Below are 22,979 nucleotides of genomic sequence, written 5' to 3'. Positions count from 1 at the left end.
ATCTGCACAGATTCACACCAGTGTTCCTCTCTGTCTGGGATTAAATGCACTTGAAAAAGGTAAAGCTCCCATAAAGGAGGGAGGGGGACTCACTCTCCAGCTCTGTTTTTATAACAAAATTAAATGATTGCTACAAGGGATAGAAAAACTGCAGGTGTTCGTATTATTCTTCTTAATGGGCTTTAAAGGCAGTGTCCAGGATTTAGAGCCACAGCCTAAAACCACAGCTACAGTTAAGGAACCAAAACTGTCCCCACTTCCCTGTGACCAGACCTTCCTGCTGGCTGGCTCAAGGGCTTCAGAGACCCAGGCTGAAAGGCAGCTCAGGAGATCATGGAATTATGGAATGGTTTGGGATGGACCTTAAAGCCCATCCAGTGCCACCCCTGCCATGGGCAGGGACACCTCCCACTGTCCCAGGCTGCTCCAAGCCCTGTCCAATCTGACCTTGGACACTCCAGGGATCCAGGGGCAGCCACAGCTTCTCTGGGCACCTTGTGCCAGGGCCTCAGCAGCCTCACAGGGAACAATTCCTTCTCAATATCCCATCTAACCCTGCCCTCTGGCAGTGGGAAGCCATTCCCCTGTCCTGTCCACCCCTTGTCCCAAGTCCCTCTCCAGCTCTCTTAGAGGCTCCTTTAGGCACTGGAAGGGTCTCTAAGGTCTCACCTGAGCCTCCTCTTCTCCAGGCTGACCTGGCTAAAAGCTCTCCTGTGAGTGCAAGGGGCTCTGCAGAGTGCAGTGCTGGCAGTAACCCCCCCACTCAGCTCTGCTCAGATGCAGCACTCCCACACAGGCCACGTCCTCTCCCAGAGGTGGGATGCTCTTTGGAGCACCACAGAACAGCTGCTTCCAGCAGCACATTGCCTGTTGGGAATTGATGATTTATTAAGCACAGCTTTTGGCCTGGACAAAAGCCAGTATCATTTTTGACTTGAGGGAAAGTAAGTGAAATTACTCCAAAAAGAAATTTCCCTCAAAGCACACACATTTTTCACATTTCTAAACTTGGATGTCATCCTTTTATCCTGGGTGACAAGACTGAGCTCAGGACACAAGTGAACAATCTGAGCAGAGGAACAGGCCAGACAGCTGGAGCAAAGCCTTCCATATCATGGGTCAGTCCTGGAAAAAGCTGGTGTTATAGGACAGAAGGAAAAAATGATGGGCTTGAATCCCTGAAATATTTCTGAAGCAGCTGGAGCAAATGCACTGCAGTTACCACAGGGTTGGAGGCTGCACTTCTGGGAGAGCTGTCAGAGGGAAGGAGTGGAGGGGTAGATTTTAAGCAGCCTGCTTTGCTTTCCAAGCTTAAACATCAACTCTCCTCTAGAGCCAAGAGGTGGCACTTGGGGACAGTGATGGGTTTGGCAGTGCTGGGGAAACACTGAACTGAATGGCCTGGGGGTCTCACTCTGTGCTTCTGCACTCATGGCCTGACTCTGAAAGTCAGGATCCTGAAGCTGCTCTGCAATTCCCTTCTCACCTCTGCTTCCCAAGGGTTCCAATCTCAGCTCTTGCTGCCTCTCCTCCATCATTCATCTTATCTGACACTCCCATCCTCTCACAGCTGGTTCTGAGAACGCCCTGCTCACCCTGCCGAGACAACAACATCATTTCTGGTGCTGCCAACCAGACCCAGCACTACAAGGGAAGCTACAGGCAGCTGGTGGCTGCTGTGCTGCTCTGGGATCAGTGGGAAGGGAGGCTCAGCCTGCAGAACAACAACAACAACAGCAGCCACCCTTCTTCCCTTGGCTTTCTCCCTGCCTGCCTGCTCCCAAGAGCAGCCCTTCCTGCCCTCCTTAACTTTCCATCTTCTGCAGAGGACAGGGAGCACCAACTGCACATCACTCAGAGGATTCATGAATAACTTCTCCTTGATAATTCACCCACCAAACCACTCACTTCTGAACAGAAGGCACTTATGGTGCTGCTGAGGCTTCACCAATCCCTTTTTCCTTTTAATGCCCCAAGCTTTTCCCTTTCCACCACAGCAGGCAAACAACACAGATGGCCACTGCAGTCCTGGGAGCCCCCTTCAGCTGTGACACTGCTACACACAGGTCTGGCAGCCTGGACAGCTGGAGACAGAACATTCCCAAGAGCCACTCTCCAGAAATCAACGGGACTAAACATCCTCACCACAAGCACGAACAGCAGCAGCACAAGGCACTCCAGAGACAGTGATGTCCCAGCAACACCTGGAGCTCTCTTAAAACATCAACAGCCAGAGATTTCCTCTCCCTGGAAGTACCCAAGGCCAGGTTGGATGGGGCTTGGAGCCACCAGGTCTGGTGAAAGGTGTCTGTGCCCATGGCAGGGTGTGGAATGAGATGAGCTGTAAGACCCCTCCTAACCTGAACTGTTCTAGGATTCCATGGTTTAAGAAGAGCCCCCACATCCTCTGAAACAAGCAGCAATCCAAAACCACCTTTCCAGTCACCTGCTGCTGGTTACCCCTGAGCAGATCCCAGAGAAGAAGGGGAGCAGGGTCTGAACTCCCCATGGAAGCCACCCAGGACTTTTGGGCTGTGCCCCTGCAGTGGAGGCCTGTGTGTCTCTAGGAGAGAGCCCTGGACACACCTGCCTGGCGGCTGGAGAAGGCAAAGACCATGATGTCGTCGAAGCTCCAGGTGTAGTCCTGGTGAGGGGGGTAGAAGGCCAGCTTGGCAGAGGCCTCCTTCCTCAGGTCAATGAGGAACGTGGAATGCACCATGGGGACAGCAAAGCAGCCCATCCTCTTCCACTCCCGGATCAGGGGGTACTCCAGGGTCCTCTTGTAGTAGCCCTGAAACCACAAAGAGGGGCTGTTGGCACAAGAGATTCCTGCTTCAAAGCTCTTCCTTACCAAGAGCTCACACCCTGAGCTCTCCAGCAGAGGTACACCAGGGCTCAACTCTCAGCTTTTTCAGTGCCTCCCATTTGGAAACAACTCAGTCATTATTTAGAAACAGTCCTCTTCCCAAAAGTTAAAAACTGACCTTCTCCCTACTTTACAGAAGCTCTTAGAGAGCTCAACCTTTCCACTGTAAAATTCCCCTGCAACGCAGCTCCAAACCTCAGACGATTTTCTCCTGGTTCTTCAAAACCCTTTTTACACTTAGACTCTCCAGCCTGATCCTGGAATCTGCTGAGCATCCATGACATCTTCCACACTCAACAGGCACAAAGTCCATTTAGTATCCCAGAGAGTAGGATCTGCAAATTAATTCTATCCATAAATTCTATCCTATCCATGACTTTAAAAAGAATAATTTGTTGTCACTGCAGTGAAGACAACATCTCAGTCTCCATCAGCTGTGTAAGAATTCCTGCTTCCTCCACCCTGGGGCAAGCAGGTTTGGTACTCACTCCTGACTCTGCCTGGGGAGGCACTTCAGTCCCTCCTGGGTAATTCCCTGTACCAGGAGCTCTGCCACACTTCAGCACTCGGGGTGCAACACCCACAGTGTGTGTGGCTCATGTGGACATAAATACACTGAATTCCTCCAGGAAGAAAACCCCAGAGCATGAAACTGACATCTGGATGGTTGAATCCAGAGCAGATTCTGGGCTTTACAGAAACAATGAGTCACTAAAAGAAGTTAAAGCTCCATTTATGCTCTATTTTCCATGAGCATTCAGGCACTGGCTGAGCAAAAGCCAGCAGAACTGCTCTGCCTGGTCTGTGTGAGACCATGGTGTGGTGCAATGTGCCCGGTTATGGATCTGCCATCTCCCTCTGCCTTTCAGGGGCACTGTGACCATGCTGTGAGGATGGGATATCCCAAACACAGCCATCCTGAGTGCCACAGGAAGCAGCAGGCGGGAGGAGATGTGACTGGCATTCCCACCAAAGGCAGGGTTAACACACCCACCCTTTAACCTGAGAATGCCCACAAGAGAAGATGCTGGACACTCATCTTTCCTCCTCACTCTGGGTTTTGGGGCTGTCCTTGCTCATAAACCATGTGGGCAAGGAGGGCTCCAACTCCCCCACACTGCTGCCTCTCCCCAGATTTGCTCCATAACAGATAAATGCCAGCCTGTCTGGAGCTGGGCTTGGCTCAGTGGCCCTGTGCTGGGGATGGATGTGTTTCAGGATGTACTCCAGCTGTGATTCCCTCCCCAAGCCCCCTGGGAGAGCAAGGCTGAGCACACACAGCCCTGGGACCACATGCAGAAAGAGGAGAAAAGAAAAAATAAAGGGAGAACTTTCCTCTTCACTCCAGCAGGATTTTTTTTTTAACCAAATTTTGCAAGATGCTTTTGCTGTTTTTCCTCTCCCCTTTTCTCAGTCAGTGCTGGTAATGGTGGAAACTTCCTGCTGGAGAGGTAGGACTGGTGCACATGGGGAGAGATCCACTCCAGCCTGGAAGCAGGGCTGGTGTACCCCTGGAAAACCCTGGCTGACTCTGGACTTAGCCTTAAAAACTTAAAAGCACAACCAGTACCTTTGCTATGAAGTTTACATCTCCATTTTCAAACAAAGCAAACAAACCCAAGTGAAACAAGCAAACACACCTCATCACACCCCCTTTCTTATCTCTCTATTTACTTCCCAAGAATTTGGAATGTTCAGGACCTTTTCCTGCTATTTTTATCCAATTACTTGGTCTGAACTGTGGAACTCCTTGCCAGAAGATGGTGTGGGTGATAAAAAATAGATTCAGACAGGGATTTCGGTAGAATAAAAAAAAATCACTGGGAGCTTTAAAGACAAATATATTCCTCAAAAACCCAGAAGGGGATTGCCAGAAGAAAGAAAAATATTTTGGGGAAATAACACTCACTTTTTGGCCCTATCCTTATACAATTCCCCAGACATCTGCAGATGAGCCTGTGCTCTGACCCAGTGCAGTTATGTGGATCAGAAGTAACATGAAAAGGAACATTGAAAATGTAACATGGAACTCTAATTTTTAGGCTCAGCACCAGTACCTGTTACATGCACACTTCAGCACACACACTCCCTACAAGGCAAAGGATGTTGCCCCACTTCAAAAATCTTGTTCAAAGATGAAAAAGATAACTTAGACACAATGGAGATCTGTGGAAAGAAAAGCAAATTCCTCTTGGATTACCATCACTATACAAAAAAAAAACTGGCCTACAATTATGCCCCAAGGGTTTTAAGTCCATTACAGAAACATGGAACCACTTTTAAAAAAATTCTGATCTCTTTATCAGTGGGGTTTGTGTGGGATCCCACCACGTGTTAACACCACCTCAGAGCCACAGCAGCAGATGGGAAAGCCCAGAGAACAGGAAGGATGGCTGCTGCTCCAGAGACAGGCAGGAGCCCCTGGAGGACCCCAGTCACACAGCCCCAGCACTGTTCTCAGGGTCACCTGCCTGGGGAGTGATGCCACACCAGAAGTTGGAGTAGAGCGAGCGGGACTCGAGCATCGGCGCCACCAGGGTCTTGTTCTCTGCTATCAGCAGGTTCAGGGTCTCTGGGTTGGTCAGTAAATTATCTGCATCAATAAACTAGAGAAGGAAGAGGGAAAAGCACTGTTAACAGATGAAACAATAAGAATCCCTTGATGCTTTCTTGGGAGTGAGGCAGCCAGAGGTACATGAGCAGCCCTGGTGTGGGCACAGGCCCAGGGCAGTGCCTGTCCCCTGTGCTGCCACTGCTGGGGCACCTCTGGCCCCTCACCTTGAGAAAACACCTTGAGAGGCTGGAGCAGGTCCAGGGAAGGGGCTGGAGCACCAGGAGGGGTTGAGGGAGCTGGGAAGGGGCTCAGCCTGGAGCAAAGGAGTCTCAGGGGGGACCTTGTGGCTCTGCACAGCTCCTGACAGGAGGGGACAGCCGGGGGGGGCCGGGCTGTGCTCCCAGGGAAGTTTAGATTGGATGTTAGGAAAAATTCCTTCTAAAAGAATGGCCAGGCATTGAAATAGGCTGTCCAGGCCAGGGGTGGAGTCACCATCCCTGGAAGTGTTGAAAAATGTGTGCACGTGGGAATGTGGCTTAATGGTGAATATGGCAGGTCAACAGCTGGACTCACAGATCTCAGGCCTTCTCCAGCCTTAACAATTTTATGATTCCATGAGGTCAGCAAAAAAAAACCACCCTAAAAGCAGTGAGCTGGTGGGTTTGATTCCCTAGGGCACAGGGCTGTCACAGGGAACCTGGGGCAGCTGCTCCTGGGCACAGCAATGAGATGGGCAGAGACCTTCCCTGAGTCCATACAACCTCATGCCAGCAAAGGGAGCTGCCAGGGAAAATAACATCACTGGAAATTCAGGGTGAGCTCATTCTGTGAAAAGCATCAAGAACAACTCCTCAACTGCCCTCACACCTCACCTGCTTGGAGGCTTTGGGAACACCCCCGTCACAGTGACCAAAGGCAGCATCTTCCCACCACTGCCCTGCACAACTATTTCCCTTACATTTCACCAGGTGGGGATCAATCTGGGGGACCCTCCCACCACCAGGACTGTGTTCAATCCTGGTGCCTGTGGAGAAAGCTCCAAGCTTAGCCAGGATGCACCTCCCTCACCACAAAGTCTCTGGCTCACCAGAGCAAGAAATGACCCACGACATCTCAACCTGTCTTTAGCTGGAGAGAAAACTTTCTGACAGCCCCCAGCACTGAAGAGAGGACTTGAAAAGCTTTAGAATTAAATGAGAGCTCATGCTCACCAGGATATAGTCTGACCACTTGTCCCGGGCCGCGCGCAGGGCAGCCTGGCGCAGCTTCATCACGTGGGTGAACCGAGAGCTGGGCCAGTGCTTCGGCCCCAGTTCTTCTGGGTAGGACCTGGAAAAGAAATAAAAAGTCACTGTATGCCATGTCTGGGTCTTATTACACCGTAAAAAATGTGAAAGAAGGAAGAGAAGGAAGGAAAGAAGGAAAGAGAGAGAAAGAGAGAGAGAGAAAGAGAGAGAGAAAGAGAGAGAGAGAGAAAGAAAGAAAGAGAGAGAGAGAGAAAGAATGGGAGAAAGAGAAAGAATAAGAGAGAGAGAGAAAGAAAGAAAGAAAGAGAGAAAGAAAGAAGAAGAAAAAGAAGAAAGAAAAGAAAGAAAGAAAGAAAGAAAGAAAGAAAGAAAGAAAGAAAGAAAGAAAGAAAGAAAGAAAGAAAGAAAGAAAGAAAGAAAGAAAGAAAGAGTTCCATTGCTGCCTTCATTATGAAAGCAAAACAGCATTAGAGTCACCTCAGGCAACCCAGGAGAGGTTTTGAGGGAGAATAATTCCCAGTTCTGTGCTGGCATGAGCACAGAAGGCACCAGAGAACAGGCAGTGCCAGTTTTCTGATGACACCACCCATGGCAGGAGCTGCTGGGGCAGCAGAGGGGACCCTCCAAACCCACCTGCAGCCCCCTGACCGCCCTGACCTGGGGTACAAACTCATCTGCCCTCTGTAAATCCAGCCCCCTCGGCCCAGCAGCACCAGCAGGGCTGGGATGTGAAGATGAAGGCAGCCTGGCCTCCCCCAGGGCTCTGGGCATTACTGGGCACTGCTAACACATCCCAGGAGCAGCCCCTAAATCTCCCAACACCCAGCCCCACCACGGCAGCAGAGTCACATGCACGGCTCTGCCTTCAGCAATGGCTTTTTAACAAAGATGGAAGGGAACCCAGGGGCAGATCCCAACGAGGAATAAAAATCCAGGACTTTGAAACAGTGCCAGAGTTAAGTCAGGGAAGGAGCTAAGAATTTCAAAAGGTTTTTGCAGAACTTAAGCAAAGTTTGGCAGGATGAAGGAAACTCAATTCAAAGGAAAGGATTAAAAATGTCAATAAAACCAGCACTCCCTGGGGGTTTGTACCACAAGCTCCCCATAGCTGCAGTGAGGAACTCAAATATAAAAGCAGGCCTAAAGGAAGGGGAAACTGATGTAATTTTCCTTGATGGAAGAAACTGAAAACAGAACAAACCCAGGAACAGCTGATCTTCAAAATAAATAAAAATTAAAGTAATAAAAATCCAACACATCATATTTCAAAGCAATGGTCCTGCAAATCATGTAAAGGCACAATATGTGAAATTAAATCTAGTTCTGTGGCTCAGCACTTACTGAATATTTGATGTGTCAGAGCTTTCATAGATATTATGAATGGGGCTATAATTTCTCTGCTTCCTTGCAAATAAAGAATGGTAATTTTAATTCCCTGTAGCTCTTGATGTAATTTGTTTACCATGCAAAGAGAGCAGTGACAGATGCTGAATAACTCAATGGAAAATGTTTCTTCCACAAAATTCTGCATGAGGTGCTACACTAAAGTCAGAGACCTTTCTAGAGACCTTACCTCACCTTTTTCCCTAAGAAAACAATTTTAATGGGACAGACTCAAAAAAGCAAACAATCCACATTTTAACACTTGGACATTTAGTGCCAGCTCCTGGTTTGGAAACAGAAAACCTTGGGAATTTGGGCTGTGCAGCCAAGAGCCCTCCCAGGTACTCACGGGGGCTCCTCCATGGGTCTCCACTCCACGTCGTGGTACAGGTGCTGCACATTCTTCAGCCACTCCCTGAGGATTGCTGTGGTGTTGTCAATGTTGTGGTCAGTGGCTGCCCTGGCAAAGCAAGAGCAAAGGAAGCAGTTAGCACAAGGTTTGTGACTAAACCCTGCTCTACCATGGAGCCCTCTGCCCAGTCCAGACACCAAAAAAGACAAGACTGAGGTTTAACAGGTTTAAGGCTGACATTTAACCTCAGCTGGTGACTGAATACCACCACTGTGGAAAGGGGAAGGGCACAAAGCCTGTGGGCTGAAAAAAGAACCATGTAATAACTGAAACAAATGACTAAAATGTGCCCTCAGTGGAGGGGAGGGACACAGTGCTCGCTGAAGAATGGTTTTTTCCCTCAGGGTTGAACTGAACAGAGCAGGAGGCACAGATTCCCATCCCTGACAGCAATCCCATGGAAATGCTCCCACACACTGCTCTCTGCCTTCAAGCCACAGGATGAGTGAGCCAAGTCCCATCCCAGCTGCTCCTCCCCAGCACCAGGGTTTGCACACCCACCATGGGGCTGTGTCAGATCCCACCACAAACTCCTCTCACTGACAGGGCTGCTCATTTTTCCTAGCTGGAATGGGCAGGAAAGCACAGTCCTGTGGCAGTGCACAGCTCAGCAAGCTCCACTGGGAATTTATAATCCCTGCATATTCCTCTGGGAGTATAAACAGTTCCACAAGGTTTGGTGCAGACAGTAAAGCCAGTGTGAAACACATCACTGAGGGAGGCTGCTGGAAGCTCCCATCAACTGCCATCCATTTCTTGGTTCATCCTCCAGCTCCAGGGACCCAAAGGCACTTCCCAGAACATTCTCCACCTTACTCAAAGCCAGAGCTCCCTGTAGCCAGGGGAGGACATGCAGAAAGGAGCCACATCCCAAACCCTATAGCTACTCCAAAGCTATTTCAGGAAAATACCTCCACTCCAAGTCACCATATGACCCTAGAGATGAAAACCAGGACATGAACCCTTTTCAGTTTGTGCAACAGGAACATACCATTCCTATGGGGTCTAGCCTGCTTTAAAGTAAAAAAGAACCAAGAACTTGGATTTTCAGTTTATTTATAGTCAAACATCACAATCACTTAAGGCCAGGAGGCTTATTTGTTGAATATTTACTCATGTCTGCTGAAACAATAAATAGTGAAAGTTCAGCAAGTGTTAGAAGCTAGTTCCTGTGTCATGAACTGCTCTCCTGTGACAGAGCAAGGCTGGGCTTAGTCAGGGCTCCAGGGTTTGCTTTAGTCCAGGACCCAGGCTCGTGCTGCACTGTAGATCTGGTTTGCAAGGATGTTCAAACTGGACTAGAAAAGTCTCAGCACTGACTTGGTGTATGTCCAACTTGCTCCATGTGTTTCATGGATGAAGCTCATCCCCTGGAGCCCATTTTCACACACCTCCTTGGGCTCCCACAGCCACCAAGGCGTTCCACAGCTCTCACTCTGCTTTCCTCCCACGTTCCAGCTGCACAGTCAGCAAACAGCTCCAGAATTCCTAAAATACCAGAGACCTGGGGAATGGCTCCATGTTCATGGTTGTCACTGGAGCTGCAGTGGCACCAAGAAGGTGCCACTGGGGCCACAACACAACTGGGCATCACACAAACGAGGCCAAGAGGACAGTGGCCACCCTGGGGAATGCTGCAGCTCATCCCACAGCATCCCCTTTTTCAGGTCCAGACCAGCTTAAGGACCATGGAGACCCTTTAAAGTCAGCACACAGCTCTAACAGAGTCAGGTCCATGTGCCTCTTCCCCTCAGCAAGCCTCATACCTTTCTTTCTAACCTCATCCCAGTCCTTCTAACCTCACAGACTCAGTGGGGACATGTGAAGGGATTTGCTGCAGTCTGGGCAGGGAAAGGGGAAGCTCCAGCTGCATACATGCCAAACTAATCTCAGTTTCATGTTGGCTGCTCACATCTCAGCCTGGAGATCCTTCTCCATTCAACTCTGGGCACACACAAGCCCAAAATGGGGAGCTGTTTGCAGGGCTGTGCAATAGAAACCCAGAGCTCTCAAATGAAACACAAATTTCTGTGACAAAATGAAAATGCAGAGTCATCCAACCTCAGAGAAAAGGGTTACCATGATGGAAGGCTGCCTCCTCAGTTGCTCAGAGTTGCTACACAAAGCCCAAATCTCTGACTAGCAGAAGAAACCCTGAAGTTGAATGGCAGTGACGGGCAGAGTCAGAGGAAGACCTAAGCACAGCAAGGGGGACGAAGGATGTTCTTCCCATCACACCTGGAGTACTCCATCCTGCTCCTGGTAGGGCAGCAGGCCCTTGACAAGATTCACCCTGGATGACACCATCAGCCAACATCCTCCAGCCAGAAGCAAGATGAGCAAATGGAGCTGAAGGGATCTCTAGATCTACCCACAAGGAATCTGCTGGCAGAAAATGGCATTTTCCAACCCAAACCATTCCATCATTCTATGACTCCAGTGCCCAGGCTGTCCTGGTGATACATGGAAGGTAAATCCACATCCCAGCAGACCTCTCAAAGGCAGGGATCAGCCAAGGCTCTGGCACAAAGGAGGGACAGCTCTCTCCAGGACTATCCACCCAGCAGCATTTCTAGGCCCAGAAGGCCTCAAAGGCAATAAAGTCTGTTCCACCCTGGATGAAACACACCCTATGACTAGCAGTTTGGCAAACCTTTGTTCTTCCAGCTTTCAGCTCAAAAAACCCAACAAAAAATAGCCAAACCAAACCCTCCAAAACTCCAAACAACCCAAGCCATTACAAAAGCAATTATCATTATTAGTTTAGTGGATAAATTAATTAGAGATCAAACAGCATCAGCACTGACTCCTTTTGTAGCATCTGAACCAGTTCACCTTTCCCCCCCAGAAAAAAATAGCACCTCTGGTGTTTGCAATAGCACTGTGTGGAAAAACAGGCACAGACTTTATTTTTCCCTCTTTTTTTTTTTTTTTTTTTTTGTGAAATGACACCCCCTGCTCAAGGAAAACAGGCTAATTAAAATGTGAGCAGGACTTCTCACTAGGAGCAAGAGGTCCTCAAGCCCTGAGAGGCACATCAGGACACTCCACATCATAAACACTTCTTCTGTAGCACTCTGGAGCATTTCAAGAAGCCAAGTATGCAGCTAAGACTTCATTTTAGTGGTAAGAACACGTCACACAAGAGATGCTATCACCTCTGCCCACCTGCCTGTGCTGGAAAAGGGTTTTTACCCCATCCTCTTATCCTTACTGGTCCATGATCTGCACTGGACAGGACGAAGGGAGTGGATCACTGCAACCCAGCTCCACTCAGCTCACAGGAGCATGGCTTGTCCACATGGCCCTTAGACTAAGGCAGTGCCTGGATTTTGGGTGTATTTTCTGAAAGCAAGCTGGTGAGCACAACACCATTATCTGTGGGGGAGTCTATCAGCAATATTTTTGAGCTGGCACCAGGTTCAAATCCTGTTTCTTAGTGGAACAGCAACACCATTTTCAAGAGCTGATTAAAAACATCTAGGATTTAATTAAAAAAAAAGGTCCCCTCTAAGATTTACAACCTAAAGTCTGTGCAACACAACCAGGGAAAAATAGAGGAAAAAAATTCCAATTCCTCCCACTCTTTTCAGAAAAGAAAGTTTAAAAAATAGACCAGAACATACCTCCAGATGGACACCTCTATTCCAGTAACAGGGCAGCTTTCTCCATTCAGATTTAAACCCACTTCCAATAAACAGAAGTTACATTTTTGAAAGTTTGAGTGAGAATGTTGGTAGAGGGGCTTATGTCGACAGACCTACAACCACTTCAATATTGACTTTGGCTTTAACAGGAGTTGTACCATGGACACAAGCCCTCATTGTTCCTGCTCAGCAAAGTACCCCTCCCAAAAAAACTCATGGATCATGCACAGTGGAAAATCAAAGCACAATGTTAAGCAACTCCTGTTTTAATTAAGTAATGTGAGCAGCAGCACATGCAGAAAACAGCTCCTTTTACAAACTGCTCATAGTTTTCGCTTGGTAATGTCTCCGCAAATTATGTTTGCGAGGGGGAGTTAATTTAGGCTTTGATGGTTGTTCTCCTCTTTTCCTCCCCAAAACAGGAATTAAAAATAACAATCCCCCTTTTTCACTTCTTCACACTCTGGCCTGTTCTCCCAAGCTATTTAATTCATTTACCTCAGGCACCGGGTCAGAGGAGAAAATTTTCACCTTCACCATCTGTACAGGAAAAATACTAGAGGACAAAATGCATCCTGTGTGCTGCTGGCTTGTCAAGAGTATGGGGATATGCTGAGACACAGCTGAGGCAAACTCCACAGCCAGGGCCCTGCAGTAATTTTCCTACTGAATTCAACATTTACCACCTTCTCCCTTCAGCAAACAGGGCGGGAAGGACAGCTTCAAACAGGAGTCAGTGCTTCACTTTCAAGCAGTGCAGAGCTGAGTCAGGACTGGCTGGAGGCAGCCAGCTTTCAAAAACAAAAGCTGTAAGGAGCTTTTGCTCCTTTTTCCTTTCCCTTTCTGTCAGGGTTTGAGGAGGGTATTGGGCTCACCCTTTCTGGCTGTGAGAGCCAAATCTGCACATCCAGGTTCCAGTGGGCCCTTCCCATCACTCTGCTGAGAGCACACAAAGGATGACAGCGCTCAGGAGGCTGCTGATGCTGGGGCTGCACTGAAAATAGGTCACAGGAGGAGGATGCAGTTGGCCTTCCAGGGCTCCTGCTGCTTGCAGAACTAAGTTGCAAATGCAACCAAATTCCACGAAGATATCCCCTTTAACTGTTTCCCTTGGTTCCTCTCTGCCCGCAGCCAGGGGTTCAATTCACCCTCAAGGCCTGCTATGGCATGTGGTCCAATATTGAGTTCCACTGAAGCAAGAGCCATAGGGTGACCACGTGCCCTAAACCCACAGGGTCTCCTCCAAAGCAAAGCCCAAAGTCAATGGAAAGCTTGTCAGGAGATCATTCCTAACAACTGTAACACAGAAACTGGGGACAAAACACCAGTACCCCCCTTGGCCCTTTTCCTGAGAGCTGAGCACCAATAAACCATTCAGAGAGAGGATACAGCTCACACCAAAGTGATGGAGAAGCACATTTCTGTGTGCTCTGTTCCACAACTTGAGGTGCTCAAATACTCCAGGACAAAGCTCAGCCCTCAGAGCAGAACTCAGCATTTTCCTGAGTATCACCAATGGGGTACTGGGGACAGACAAAGGTGATACAGAGACTCCACCATCAAAAGGCATGAAAAACACTATTATTAGAAATCCACCATTCTACAGAAACAGTGGTGGACCTAAGACCTGATTGGCCTTTAGGAATCTTCTCTCACCTATTGGTCAAGAAGGGACCAACTCCTTGTAAATGTCTTTGACAAACAGAGATTGCCTGCCAGGTGCAGAGATTGAGACAATAACTGTTTTAATTCTTTCTCTGAACTTTCTCACAGCTTCCCAGGAAAATCCTGGGAGAGCTATGTCTCTCTCTGTTCAGAGGGCATGTGATCACCACACCTGAGCCCCTCCTGAGCCCAGCCAGCAGCAACAAGCGCTGCATGGGGGGTTCCCCCAGTGCTCTGGGGAGACTCCAGGGATTTCAGACCTCAGAGCACTGGAAAAATCCACACCACTTCATCCAGCACCAGCCACTATTAATAATGTATTCCAGCAGCCCCAAGTTTTTTACCATGACACTAACAACACACAATGCACAGAGCACAGGATGGGAGTTTTAAGCTCTGAATTTAGATCCCGCATAAAAGCCTTTGGCTTACAGTCCCTTGAGGCAGCCCAAGAGCCCAGCTCCTGGTCTGAGCTCCTGTCACCCAGGCTGCCCTGCTCATGCTGGGTGTGAGATCAGCCTGGCCAAAAATAACTGAAAAAGCAGAGTCCAGCCACAGAGCCCTAATATGAGTCAAACATAAATTTGGATTTAGTTTTCCCAAAACAAGTGGTAAATAAAGTAACAGACTAGTCATTTCTCCCTGCTCTTTTTGTCTGAAAGTTGCCAGGCTTAGAAAACCAAGTCAAAATATAACCCCCCCCTGAAGTGGCAGTTTCCACTGGGAGCCAGGAATGAATTACCTTGACCAGGAACAGTGCACCAGAAGAGACTGGAAGAGAAGGGATGGATCCTAAAGAGGAAGGAAAAAATTCAAAACAAGACAGAAGCAAAACACTTCTGCAGCACAGTAAGAGGGATTTAATTCCAGCTGTGAAAATGTCTGTTCTTACCACAGATTAAGTCCCTGGAAGTGTCCAAGGCCAGGCTGGGTGGGGCTTGGAGCAGCCTGGGATAGTGGAAGGTGTCCCTGCCCATGGCAGGGGGTGGAACTGGATGGGCTTTAAGGTCCCTTCCAACCCAAACCATTTCTTTACTCTATTGTATGATTTTAAATTGAGCTACTGTCAACTACTCTGTGCTCTCCTGCCCAGGATCATCTCAAAAAAGCAACAAATCAAGCAGGGCTCCCTGTATCCTTCCAAACACTCCCCCTGCCTGTCACACGACAGGCAGATATATCTCCTGCTCATCCAGCAGAGACCAGACTCAGATAACAGATGATTTTCAGGTCTGCCAGCCCTACCTCACATCTGTGAATTTGACACTCAGATCTCCCAGGTACCCATGGGATCAGGGATAACACGCCAACAATGTAGTCCAGAGATTCTGGACAGATCCAAACCATCTAAATCACTTATTTTAGCACAACTGTGCTCACACACTTCATAAACAGAGCCTGAACATTCAGCCCAAGTTCAAAGAACTGCTTAAGCATTTAAATAAGTTGCCAAAATTCTAATGTATGTATAAGACTTTTTGGCTTTGTAGGGACTTGGCATTTGTTCCAGGCTTTCCTTAATTAAGGACAGACTTTTGGAAGTATCTTCTTTTGTTTTTTATTTTAACTTGGTCCCCAGGCCACCTGGGCCCAGATGGGTGGCAGGGAGCTGCGTGGGAGCGTGGAACCAGCAACAGGAGCAGTGCAGCTCCCCAGGCTGGGCAGCTGGACAAGAACAGGACCTCAGAGCACAGGAATGCAGCACACAGGGCTCCCCTCTAACTCCTTCCCAGTGCCCTTCAGCAGCTGTGGATAATGGATTGTGCTGGCAGCAGCAATGATTTTAAAACCTTCAGTGGTCTTCCAAGTCCAAGTGAATGACTCACAGATGTATGTGTGTACATACTTCTGTGCACACCAGGATCTGGGCTCTTTCCATGCTACCTCAAGAAATCACTCACTTTCCTGTCCCTCACTCCCCACAACAGAACCATGGAATCCCAGAATGATTTGGGCTGGAAGGGACCTTAAAGCCCATCCAGTGCCACCCCTGCCTTGGGCAGGGATACCTTCCATGATCCAAATTGCTGCAAGCCCTGTCCAGCCTGGCCTTGGACACTGCCAGGGATCCAGGGGCAGCCACAGCTTCTCTGGGCACCCTGGGGCAGGGCCTCAGCACCCTCATTGTAAAAAACTCTTCCTTGTATCTAATCTAAATCAACCCTTCTGGCTCCCTGCATCCATGCAATGGGAATTCTCTCGCAATGCAAAGGAGGTTCTTGCTGCTTCAGTCCCAAGCCCTCTCTCTGTCTTTAGTTCTCCCCATGCTTTAAAGCTGCTAATCTTTAAAGAAACAAAACCCCAGCTACATCTTGTATTTCCAAGCAGACTTGGCTTCAAGGGAACAAGGCCCCAAAGGGAAGCCCAGGAAATCCCATACATGCAGGATCAGGGTGGTGACTGGCCTCTGGGATCAGTTGTTCAAAGGAGGAATTAATTGCAACAGTTGTGTAATTTCTGAAAGGATAGCTTAATCCCAGCAACTAACTCAGACACAGCTGATGCAGCTGTTTGAGATTAATGTAAGTGTGTAAGCCACTGGGAAAGAACATTGGGATTTAGAAATATTCTTGTATCTGCTAACAAAAAAAATTATGAGTTTCATATTTAGGTGCTCAGCAACACTGATTATTCCATGGTCACACTGAATATGGGCCTGTAACACACTGCCAAGCGTCCCCAAAACAGAAACACCTGAAAAGCTCTGGTCTCAGCACCAAGCCTGCAGATACAGCAATGCTAAGAGCCCAGAGCCTGCCTCACCCCTGGTGAGAACACTCACACCATGGACCACCAGACACCCAGCAGGGAGGGAAACACAGACACAAATCTTTTTGTGGCTTACCTTTTTAATTTATGAACATTTTTTTCCTCCCAGAAAAAGTCAGAAGCTTGCCCTACAAGTACCAGTAAGCCCCCAGTGCTCACTGTCTCCCTGTAATGCCTCTCTGTCCCACACCACCCAACAAGAGCTTTCACCAGCTCTACACAGAACCACAGAACAGTTTGGGCTGGAAGGGACCCTGAACTCATCCCATGGGCACGGACACCTTTCACTGCTCCAGGTTGCTCCAAGCCCTATCCAGAGACAAACAGGATTGGCTGAACATAACAAAGTTATGTGGGTGAGGCTGGTATGTTCCATTCCTCCCAGCTGTGTAAGGATGTGCCCTTCCAGGAAAGACATTTCTAAGAACTCTTGACTTAAAATATGAAATATGACTTCATTGCAAATTAGTTTTCATTCTAATCATCCTACAGGACCAAAAGTAATTTCAGCACACAGAAACACACTCTTGCTGGAATACTGTGTAATAACTACAAACAAGTGATTTTTCATCTCTTGTACAGTGCTGGCTGAAAGAAACAATATAAGAAATTAGGGACAAAAATGGAATATTTTAATTCACATTATTAATTAGGAGTTCAAGCAGCAATAAGAAATACACTGAGCTAATTCTCAACTTCTTTTACCAATGGAGAATCTGCTCTGTGATCTGGAAACTGGCAGGATGTTTTGTGTGACACTGGAGAGCTTCACACAGTAACTAACCCTTTCATGTGAAAATTTTGCTGATAGGCAACAATAAAGCCATTCTTCACAAAAGTTGTCAGACAGCTTTTCTTTGAGGCCATCACAAACCTAAAATAACAGAATAAGAGAACAGGAAGAAGAGCTCAATGAGTGCCAGCAACAGTGTTCTCTGAGATGAACCCCAAATTTAGCATTTGGAGAAGAGGTCCAAAAGCATTTGGAGTAGAGAAATATAAAAATAGGCCATAAACTGCTCATCCTACAAACAAAGTGGCAAAGGATGCTTGGCTATCCAAAGGGATTTTTTTGCCTCTGGAAAGAGAAAAATGGCTATGTTTAGCAGGGTAGGAGATGCTCAAAGTTAAACAGTTAATGAAGACCAACACTATTCTATATTTTCACATCAGACTCCCTGGAACATTCAAGCTTTATCCACAGCTTGAGGCAAAGGTCACTGAAACACAAATTTTTTTTCCTCTGCAGAACTCTTCAGAACACAGCTCACAGCCTCCAGCCCACCAGCAGGGCTGAGAGAAGCCTTTCACTCAGTAATTTACTATTTTTTAGAAGGCTTTCAACAACTTCCTCCTGTGCAGACCCTGTAACAGGACTGCCCCCACAGCAGGTCTTTCTGAGGTCAGCTCTGAACTCAGGGCAGATCTCCATGCACACTCTGTGCCTCCCCAGTGGACCAGGAATTCCTTTGCTGTCGCTGCAGGCTGAAAAGGACTGTCAGCAGGACAAGAGCAGCCAGCCCTGCGGAGCTGTCTGCAGCAGGCTGCTACCTGCCTGCATACTCAGGTGCACACAGACATCCTGAAGAAACCTCGACAGCAAAGCATTCGGTGTGTGCGTGAGGATTCCTGAAAAAATGTGGCACAAATGCTGGGAGACACCTTCCAGCTCAGCAGGGCTGGATGTGTGCATCCACGGGTACACTCACTGAATGATCTGCAGTCATGCTGCAGGAGTCCACACCAGACCTGCAGAGCTGACTGTGGCACCTCACGCTTTTCTACACCCACCTCTGAGAAGCCTCCTTTGATCAACACAGACTATGCTGAGTTTGAAGGGACCCTCAGGATCATCCAGTCCAACCCTGTGCCTGCCCAGACACCCCAACAATCCCACCCTGTGCATCCCTGGGAGCTTTGTCCAAACCCTCCTGGAGCTCTGGCAGCCTTGGGGCCGTGCCCATTCCCTGGGGAGCCTGGGCAGTGCCAGCACCCTCTGGGGAAGAACCTTTCCTGATATCCAGCCTGACCCTGCCCTGGCACAGCCCCAGCCATTTCCCCACTCCTGTCACTGGTCACAGAGAGTGAAGAGATCAGTACTTGCTCTTCCCCTGCCCCTGTGAGCTGTACAGTCAGAGAAAGCTGAGGCTCACACCAGTACACGTCCATTCCACCAGAATAACCATCTGCCCTTGCCCACAAAGGCCTGGAAAAGGAGAGTTAGAGGCAGGAAGGGAGTCTGGACTCAGACAGGGTCCCACACTTGGGACTGCTGTGATGCAGCAGCCTCAGCACTGAGTCACCCAGTGCAATACCAGCAATGCATCCCAGCAGGCTGGGACAGGTCCTGAGCACTCCTGGGGCACACAGGACAATGAGCCCAGTGCCAAGCGTTATATTCCTGATGCCCACCCTATGGAAAAGTGTAATTGTGAGAGACAATAAGTCAAACTGGAGAACATTTGGCTGAAGGACACTTGGCCCTGTGTGTAAGCTGTCCCCCAAGAGAATGGGGGCCAGCCCTGGGCTCCCCCCTCTGCTGGCAGCACACACACAGGGGTGTCTGCCCACACCTCCCCTGCTCCAGCGCCAGGGCTGCTCTCAGAAATGAGCCTGGCCAAGCGCACACTGCTAACAATCCCCTGGCTAATTTGCACTCAGAAATATGACTCTGCACTTCTCCATGAAAGGGCTCAGTGTCTGGGCACAGAGGGCTGCAGCAGGAGCATGCGCCCGATGAACGGATTGCTGCAGACACACGGAGAAATCCCAGCGCCGCTGTCAGCACGCACACACGGCTGCTGTCACTCCAACAGCTCCTTCTGCCTGCTCTCACACAGGGAGCCATGCCAAGTTTAAAGGTTTGAACCCCGAGAGAGAGCTCCAGACTTGCCTTGCACAGGCAAAAGCATTTACAACAATTTAAGTTTTTTTCAACTGCTTTTCAGGGAAACTCTTTCCACCACAAGGATCTGCAATGCTCCCACCAGGAATGGATAATACAGAACACAGACGAGCCCAAGCCCAGTTAGGCAGGGTAATTCCATCCCTGCCCCTAGAGCTGATTACCCTCAGGGTGTGTTTTACCAGCTATCTTACTTACCAATGTTGCCCAGAGTTGTGGCAGCCCCATCCCTGAAAGCGCCCAAGGCCAGGCTGGACAGGGCTTGGAGCAGCCTGGGCTAGTGGAAGGTGTCCCTGCCCATGGCAGGGGGTGGGACTGGTTGGGCTTAAAGGTCAATTCAAAACCTTCTGTGATTCTGTGATTACAGAAGCAGACAAAGTCAGTGAGACTTTTTCCAAAGGAATTCAACCTCAGGGTAGCTTGAGAGCAGTAGTTTTCAAACTGTGATCAGCAGATGTCTGTGAACTATTTCTAGTTTGCTTGTGAAAAGTAATAAAAAAAATCTATCATACCCAAGTTAAAGTTTGCTATGCTGCACAGGAAAAACATGTTGAGTTTACGCTCAGCTGATGGAATACCATTCCCCTTTCAGTGCTGCTGGAAGGGTCAGAGCCAAACCCTCCCCAGGACCCAGACCTCCTGTTAAAACCTCACTGTGTGATCCCCAGCACTGTCTCAGCAGGCAGCACAATGGGCTGTCTGTGCACCCAGAAACTCATGGAGCTTTAGCCACTAAGAATAACTCCAGTTTATTCTTACAGAGCAAGATAACAGGGCCAAGGCTGGCACAGGCACATCATAAACACTGCTGCTTGCCTCAGCCGGCTGTGAATTACTGGCTGCTTGCAGGAAATCTGGGCAACACAAGGATGATAAAATCCCAGGTGTTTATAACATGTAGTACAGACACAGAGGAATAGAAACAGAAGTAAATTTCTTGACTACTTCTTCTACAGCTTCTGTACAAGCATGTCAGTTACCTTTGGGATGAAAAATGTTAGCACAGAATCTGCTTTCAAAATACAGTCAGGAGGTACAGCAAGAAAAGTCAACCACGGAGCTGTAACAAATGGTTCTCGAGGAGAAGAGCTGCCATGTTTTACATCTTGTATCTCCCAAGGGACCCAGGCACTGCCCCAGATCACAGCAAGCCTGCAGGCAGGCTGGCCTTCCTCCTGCTGCTGGAGCACCTCTTCTTCCGAGCCCCAGGGCTGTCCCAAGGGGCAGCCAGCCCCACTGCTGCACAGGGGCTTTCCAACATGATCCCCTGGGCTGATAATGCAGAATCAGAGGACAAGAATCAAAGAAAGAACCTCTTGAGGTCATCGTGCCCCCCTTCCTCTAGCAGGGCCACCAAGAGCAGGCTGCCCAGAGTCATGTCTGAATTACAATCATGTTGGCTTTTGAATGCTTCCAAGGATGGAGACTCCTTTCTCTAGTGACCAGTGATAGGACATGGGAAAACAGAGTGAAGCTGCACCACAGGGGTGTCACTGGAACAGGCTCCCCAGGGAAGTCACGTCACCAACCCTGTCTGAGTTCAAGGAGGTTCTCAGTGAAGGTCTTTGTCACTCAGTTTAGTTTTAGGTAACGCTGAGGAGCAAGGAGTGGGACGCCATGACCCTTATGGGTCTCTTCCGGCTCAAGGCATTCTGTAATTCCATTCCGTAATTGTGTTTCTGCAGGGATCAGTCAAGTCTGCAGGCAAGGGCAAGGTTATCCTCACTTTTACAGCCAGACCACTGTGACCATTAAGTCCTTTTCCATCTTAAAGATTCTATGATTCAAGGCTTTGCCTAGAGCACAGCATGGCTGTGGCTGATGGGAAGCCAGAGAATCCTAAATGGTTTGGGCTGGAAGGGGCCTTAAAGCCCATCCAATCCCACCCCCTGCCATGGGCAGGGAGAGCTTCCACTAGCCCAAGTTGTTCCAACCTGGCCTTTCAAGAATTCACAGAGCTAACACCTCTCTCCAGCAAAGGAGAAGAATTTCTGCTTTAAAATCCCTTTTCAATCTGACCCACAGGTAAAGAAGCTTCAAAACACAGCAGCAAAAGTTGGCCATATAGCAGATGCCCCTGGAAACAGAGGCATTAACTCCATCCACACACTCTCCAAGCTCATCCAAAAATATCCAAGGTGCTGCAGCTGGTGGGAGCCACCTGAAGGAAGCTAATATTGTCCACAAAACACATATCCCAGGATGCTGCTGCCTGCCATATGGTCAGGAAATGAAAGGAGACGATGAGTGCAGGTCAGGACAATCTGTCTTTAAGTCAAGGCACATGCACTAGCTTTGCAGTTTGCATTAATATTAAAAAGAACCATACAGAAAAGACAATGCAAGAAAAGTAAAAACAAATAAATCAAACACTCAGCATAGTTTCAGCTGGTTTGTCACTGACTCTGAATGATAAAAAGGCAAATGGCTGCAGAGCTGTCACCTCTACAGCAGGGAAGAGGTTTTCCCAATCCATAGGATATTCATAGGAGGAGACACTTTGGGAGCCAGGCTGTCATTCTAGTGGAGCACACCTACAAAAGAGCAGGAGAATGGACAAGGGCCTGGAGTGACAGGACACAGGGAATGGCTTCCCACTGCCAGAGGGAAGGGACAGAGGGGATATTGGGAAGGAATTGTGAGGGTGGTGATGCCCTGGCACAGGGTGCCCAGAGAAGCTGTGGCTGCCCCTGGATCCCTGGAAGTGCCCAAGGCCAGGCTGGAGAGGCCATGGAGAAACCTGGGATAGTGGAATGTGTCCCTGTCCGTGGCACTGGATGAGCTTTACAGTCACTTTCTGTGACCTTACACAACATTGTATTCAGCAGCCAGGCTTTAGGGACTGACTCATGCCCCTTTCCTGGACCTAATTAATTCAGACCCTGCTTCCAAGAACTTCAATGCCTGCAGGAAGCTGAAGCTCTTCACCACATCACATCTTCATTGCATTGTCAAACTGAGTTTGGTGTTGGGTGCCTGACCCTCCCTCTGTGTCCATCTAGCAAGGAATTTGCAGCCCCTCCTCTTCACCATCTGCACGAAGCAGGGTCCCCTCAGCACCCAAGGGGAGGTTGTGCAAGGCATCAGCCAGGGTGATGCCCAGGGTGCAGTTTGTTACACTTGTCACACTCCACGAAGTGGCACAGCCAGAGGATAAAGCACCTGAGTTAGTCACAAAAACAGGAATATCAGAATTTTGCCTTTTCAAGGATCATCAGAGCTTCAGAGAACACCCATGAAAACTCGGACAAAACTCATTCAACCTTCCATATCCTGGGATCAAGGAAGCAGCAACAAAAAAGCAGAACTGAAGTGCCAACACTGGAGATCTGACCAGCACTTCCCTCTCAGAATCAGCAATTTAATAACCCAACCAAAGCACCATCCCTGTGAACCTACAAGACACACCCACAATACAAAATATTTAACAACATCAGACCAGACATTTCCCCTGCTCCACTGCAAATTCACAGGACACAAACACAGCAGGTTTCATTACTCTCTCCCTGGCACAGGCTTCCCTTGGCATAA

General features: G+C 48.7%; 1 protein-coding gene across 2 annotated transcripts in view; it reads right to left on the bottom strand.

The window, feature by feature from the left end:
• Nucleotides 1–22,979, bottom strand: part of COLGALT2 (collagen beta(1-O)galactosyltransferase 2) — a 47,943-nt gene that overhangs the window by 8,988 nt on the left and 15,976 nt on the right. For both annotated transcript variants that reach the window (XR_010441244.1, XM_064720223.1), the window contains exons 2-5: nucleotides 8,400–8,510; nucleotides 6,632–6,749; nucleotides 5,338–5,472; nucleotides 2,587–2,791 (exon numbers count right to left, since the gene is read on the bottom strand). Coding sequence is in view for 1 of the 2 variants with exons in the window: in XM_064720223.1 (XP_064576293.1) it covers nucleotides 2,587–2,791; nucleotides 5,338–5,472; nucleotides 6,632–6,749; nucleotides 8,400–8,510 (569 nt within the window). In the remaining variant the exon portion in view is untranslated. The remainder of the gene's footprint in view (nucleotides 1–2,586; nucleotides 2,792–5,337; nucleotides 5,473–6,631; nucleotides 6,750–8,399; nucleotides 8,511–22,979) is intronic.

The sequence above is a fragment of the Zonotrichia leucophrys genome, chromosome 8, assembly GCF_028769735.1.
Source record: "Zonotrichia leucophrys gambelii isolate GWCS_2022_RI chromosome 8, RI_Zleu_2.0, whole genome shotgun sequence".
NCBI lineage: Eukaryota > Metazoa > Chordata > Aves > Passeriformes > Passerellidae > Zonotrichia > Zonotrichia leucophrys.
The sequence above is the reverse complement of the archived record's forward strand: the minus strand, read 5'-3'. Positions and strand labels throughout refer to the sequence as shown.